At 41.3% G+C, this 5,646-nt stretch overlaps 1 protein-coding gene across 2 annotated transcripts; it reads left to right on the forward strand.

Annotated features, from left to right (window-relative positions):
- The first annotated feature begins 1,988 nt into the window (after window positions 1-1,988).
- Window positions 1,989-5,002, forward strand: LOC121297690 (protein AAR2 homolog). 2 transcript variants are annotated; one of them, XM_041224134.1, is made up of 4 exons: window positions 1,989-2,075; window positions 2,782-3,566; window positions 3,730-3,959; window positions 4,309-5,002. In XM_041224134.1, exons 2-4 carry the CDS (start codon window positions 2,807-2,809, stop codon window positions 4,474-4,476), a joined length of 1,158 nt encoding a protein of 385 aa, XP_041080068.1. In that variant the 5' UTR covers window positions 1,989-2,075; window positions 2,782-2,806; the 3' UTR covers window positions 4,477-5,002. The 2 variants fall into 2 exon arrangements, with proteins under 2 accessions (XP_041080068.1, XP_041080067.1); XM_041224133.1 differs by having other exon boundaries at window positions 2,799-3,566.
- The last annotated feature ends 644 nt before the right edge of the window (window positions 5,003-5,646 follow it).

Below are 5,646 nucleotides of genomic sequence, written 5' to 3' on the forward strand. Positions count from 1 at the left end.
TTGACCATGGTCATTGTACAGTAATGATGATCACACCCAAAGGCAATTTTACCTTGCCTCTACAGTAATTAAGCTAACACAATCTTATCTTTGTGTCATGGTTCTTTTTTATACTGTTATTAATGAGTGAAAATGTATTATTATTATTATTATTATTATTATTATTATTATTATTATTATTATTATTATTATTATTATTATTATTATTATTATTATGTATAAAATAAAATGTATTCAAATGCCTTGGACCTGTTCCTTGGCACCAGAACACTGGTATGTTGTAAGATTGCATATAATTAGCATGAACGTCTACAGTTGGTTCATTATAAAATTATCCAAACCAAAATAGCACAGTAATGTATTATACAAAGATAAAATAGAGACACTTATGGATTAATTGTTTAATAATTATGATAACTGGATGGTTTCACTGACCCTGATTAGCACTAGTCTTGGACTACCCAATGTTAATTTATAAGGGTAACCAAGATTAGTGCTAATCTGGGTGTGTGAAACCAGCCATATGTGTTTAATAATTGTGATTATGCTTAACTTGCTGGACCATGGCTATGTCTTTTAAGTTAGTCTCTGTAGTGAAATGAGACTATTAACAAAAGGGACCTGTCTTTATGGAGGTGGGACTAAAACTGCATTGACAGGGTTATAACCCGGAATGTAATATTGATCGCGAAGGAAGTGATACACTGCCTGCCTAAAAACCTGTTCTGTATGTTGTTCTTTGAATAAAAGAAGTTAAACAATTCTCACTCCATTATATGACACAGTGTGATGGAGAACAGTTGTTGTAAGGAGTAAGTATGCAGCATCAAGGCCATACATAGTGGAGTCACAGGAGGGTATTACATTTCACAGAAACCAGAGACATCATCAGCTTATTCCAATGGCCCAGAGTAAAAAGGATTCTTCATAGCCGCATAACATACCTGAACCTGAGGATCCACCAATAACAGTCTCCAAACAATCATCTTCTCCCAAAGCTTCACCACCACCACCACCTGAGACACCAAAGCTGGAAGCAAGAACAACGTCAAGTGGAAGAATTGTGAGGGTACCTCTACGCTACAAAGAAGGTTGTTAGAGTATAGACAGCAAATTATTGCATGGGTAGAATAATCCCCTAGTTGCTGCCAGACCAAGGGCAGTCTACCCCAATGTCCACTTAGGCAATGTTCGTGGCATTTGTTGCAATGTTTGGAAAAATAAAGGAGGGAGATATAGTGAAATGAGACTATTAATAAAAGGAATCTCTCAATGGAGACGGGACTAAAATTGCATTGAGGGGTTTATGACCCAGTATGTAATAATGAATCACGATGGAAGTTATATATACTTCTTTTAACTGCTTCAGAGTTGCTACAGCTGCAGTGAATTGAAGAAAAAAAAAATGTCTTGGTTTTTCACTTTGGAAAGTGGGTAATCCTACTAATGCTAGAAACCTACTTCTAAATATGACTGTAATCCTGTCAATGCAGAATAATTACAATAATTATTGATTAACTTAAATCAATTCTCACTTAAGTAATTCTAAGAAACAGAACGGGAGATAACAGCATAGACTACATTGGAATATTGTTTTGGGGGTTAGATATTTTAAAGAAAGACAACAACAAACACAGATATACATCAAAATCCAGGTACCTTAGCAATGTGTTGTTATAGTTACATTACCTTAAACTTCCTTCACTCCAGATTTACAGTTAACCTTTAAACAGTATTCTTTAATAATGATCACTGAAGGTATGGGCATGGGTTGTGGGATTTAGAGTTATACATGTATGAATGCTAAAGTTATACATTTGAGAATATGTTTGCGTTATAAGATTGCTTGTTTGTTATATAAAAATGTCATACAAAATGTGGGCAGTAGGTGGTGCCAAAATTATTCCAGATGATAGAACAGCAATATAGCAAGTGGGAACTTTTGTACGGCAGTTTTGTTTCCCTAATAAATGACCAGGAATAAATGATGCACAAGACGTTACACTTCGGCATGGAGAAGGGAAAGCAGTAGGGGCGGCTTTCGAACTGCAACGCGTATAGATCGCGAAGTGAAGGTAACGCTTGTTCTAGCTTGCAGAACAGTACCGTGCCGTTTTACAAATGTTTAAAATGTATAAAATATATTTTAAAATACGAAAGAAGGCTGTGAAAGTAAACGTGAAACTCGAGTCTTGAGTCGAGTAATTTATTGGTGTTAGGTCTGCATCATTTTGGAAATCTGATTTCAAACCTGTTCAATTATTTTGAGTACATTTTACGAGATTATTATAATAATAATAATAATAATAATAATAATAATAATAATAATAATCAATAACAACAACATGAGCTGTTACACACAATAATTGAAGTGTAATAAGTAAATACAGTTATTACCCACATACCGTAGTAGATTGAATAAGCACTGACCAATCTTTCCTTATGATTTGAATTCCCTCATAGGTTTTACTTATTTCGGTTAAGCTTATTATGTTTAGTGTTTCCTGGAAACTTTTGAGTCTGTGGTATATATTATGTAATTGAGTTACATAGTGCAGCTAAACTTGGAGGGGGATGAGAAATTTGCTCAGTGTTCATACATTTTATTTTTCTAAGTGATTAACGGTTATACCATTTTGAAAGAACTGTTTTTGAGTCTTAGGCGATGAGACTTAACTTAAGAGACTGGGTTGTCACATCCAAGTGGGTTATATCAGTTTTGTTTAATTTCTGAAGTAAATAACATGGATGCACAGTGTGTGCCCTCCACCCGTGTTTCAGTTGTGTGTGTCTTGCAGCAGGAGGCATGGCTGAGGTACAGATGGACCCTGAGCTGGCCCTCGGGCTGTTTGAGGAGGGGGCCACGCTGGTGTTGCTGGGAGTGCCTGAGGGGACAGAGCTGGGCATCGACTACAACACCTGGCAAGTGGGGCCATGCTTCCGTGGTGTCAAGATGATTCCACCAGGGCTCCACTTCCTACACTACAGTGCTTCCAACAGGCCTGACCGTGGCGGGGAGTTAGGGCCTCGCACCGGTGTCTTCCTCAAGCTCAAGCCCCGAGACATCCGTCTGGCTCGATGGGACAGAGCCGAGGAAGATTTGGACTTCTCCAACTCCCAGGAGGAGGAAGTGGAGCGTGTCCGAGCCGGGCTGCGAGACCTGGATCGCTTCCTGGGGCCATATCCCTACGGCACGCTGCGCAAGTGGGTCTCGCTGACTGACCGCATGACTGAAGAAGGCGTACGCAGTATGCAGCCCCTGAGTGGCAAGATCTGCGCCTTCGCCCAGGTGCTGCCCGAGCTCGCCCTGAGGCACACCCAGGACCGGCTGGAGCAGAACCTGCCATCCTACGACAGCGAGTGCCACAGCATGCAGGAGGGGCTGGAGCGACTGCCAAAGATGAAGCAGAAACCCGGCACAGAGATGCGCTTCTCTGAGATCCCCAAGCAGAATTACCCTGAGGGGGCCACCCCTGCCCAGATCACTCATTGCAGCATGGACCTTAGCTACGCCTTGCAGAGCCTGATCGACCGCTATTACAAGGAAGATCCGCAGCAGATACTGGGTAAGTGGAGAGCTGGGAGCCATAGCCCAGCAATTACTGCCATTTGTAGTCAGTCTGTGCATATTGTTCAAAAGTTTAACTGTTCGTTCCAGCTGGGTGGAGTTGAAATGTCTGTTTGTGTTGAAGTGATCTCCTCTCCCTCTCTGTATGTGTGTCTGTGCAGGGGAGCTGCAGTTTGCCTTTGTCTCTTTCCTGATTGGGAATGTGTATGAGAGCTTCGAGCACTGGCAGAAACTCGTGAACCTGCTCTGCCGCTCGGAGGAGGCCATGCAGAGACACCGCAGCCTCTACCTGAACCTCGTGTCTGTACTATACCACCAGCTTGGGGAGATCCCACCAGACTTCTTCGTAGACATTGTCTCTAAGGACAACTTCCTCACCTCCACGTTACAGGTACAGCCCTCCATACCCCCAGGCCTGAGGGTTTCATTTGTACAAGGCAGTGTTCATGAAAGGCGAGGTGCAATCACAAAACTACTTTTATTTAAGGCCTCCATAAGGAAATTATATGAGAGATCTGTAAAATATATCTACCATTACCATTATTTAATTTTTTTTCTTGCTGCCTTCCCATTGCAGAGTGGTTCGAGTGATTTCAGCTGTTAGTGTGTGCTTAATTGACTCCAGTCTGAATTAGGCAATCCATGACTGTTTGGTGCATGCAGGAAACCTCGAATTGCTTGAATAATGTCCTGAATACGATTGCCTTCACTCGCTGTGATTCTTTCTCTCACTCTTGCAGGAGTTCTTCTCATTTGCTGCTGGCCCCGATGTCGACGCCACTCTGCGGAAGCGGGCAGAGAAGTTCAAGTTACACCTGACCAAAAAGTTCCGCTGGGATTTCGAGCCAGATCCCGAAGAGTGTGCCCCTGTAGTGGTGGAGCTGCTGGAGGGTGTGACTCTGGCCTGAACCTCACCCCCTTACCAGCCTCTTGCACCCCACACATGCACACCACTGAGTGACCTTCTGAACAACACTGAATTGTTTTATAATTGGATCAGCTTCCCATATTCCATTGTCTGTGGAGTACAGTCAAAGCTGATAGCAATCACAGAATGAGCGTTTTAGAGGCAAACTCCAAACTGATATTTTGTAATGGCACTACCTTGCCCAGAAACTGTGTAAATAAAATATGCTGTCAGGAGTATGACATCATTTTAATAATGATTATTTTTCTGCTTTGAGTGTTAATTATGTCTGTGTGAAGTGTCTTATGTGATTAAACCACACCAAGGTGACCAGTAACGTTTTATGCATGGCACAAATATTTTCTCTGTGGCTCATGTATTTAGTAAATATAATGCTATTGTTTGTGCCCTTGTGTAAGTCCATGATAATGAAGTCCTTTTTGGTTTTAAAATGATCCACTGGGTGGCAGACTTTAGCCAGGATTTACTTGTTTGAATTAATCAGACCCCACCCCCTCCTTTTTTTTTTTTTTTTTTTTTACTTGTGTTTGTGATTTATGAAAGAGTAACAAAACAGCCCATTTTAGGCTTACTTGTGAGAAACAACTCCTCAGGTTACTATAATGACATACATATTTTGTAAACATTACCTTTGAATTTTCCAGTCTTACAAAACATTCATTGCAGTAAACAGTTTTAATAAAAAAAAAGGGGGGGGGGGGGGGGGTTAAATACTGTGACAGCATCTTGCTGAGTTCCCCAGGTCCATGTTTCCCCTGTCCACAAATCAGTTTTACATTTGTCATTTTGTTGTCATTGTGTATAACAGTTGTGTATAATAAGTGCTTAGGTGTGATTTAGCCGGACAGGCAACTTGTCAAGTTCCTTGGGACCCTTTTTTATTTTATCCAAAGGTTGGTGGCATATCCGTCCCATCCCCCCCCCCCCCAACCCTTAACCCTAACCCCCCAAAAAGTTTAGATAAGAAGACTAATATGTTTAGGGTGCAGAAGCAAGAAGACTCCAATTTCAGCTTTTACTGTGAGCTTAATTTGGAAAACCACAAAGAAAAGTACATGTGGTTCTGAAGTTAAGCTAATACCTGGCATGGCTCAAACTGCTATGCAATTGAAGTATTGCTTTTATCACTGGGGGGGGGGGGGGTTTTCAT

This window comes from Polyodon spathula, chromosome 23, assembly GCF_017654505.1.
Source record: "Polyodon spathula isolate WHYD16114869_AA chromosome 23, ASM1765450v1, whole genome shotgun sequence".
Taxonomy (NCBI): Eukaryota; Metazoa; Chordata; class Actinopteri; order Acipenseriformes; family Polyodontidae; genus Polyodon; species Polyodon spathula.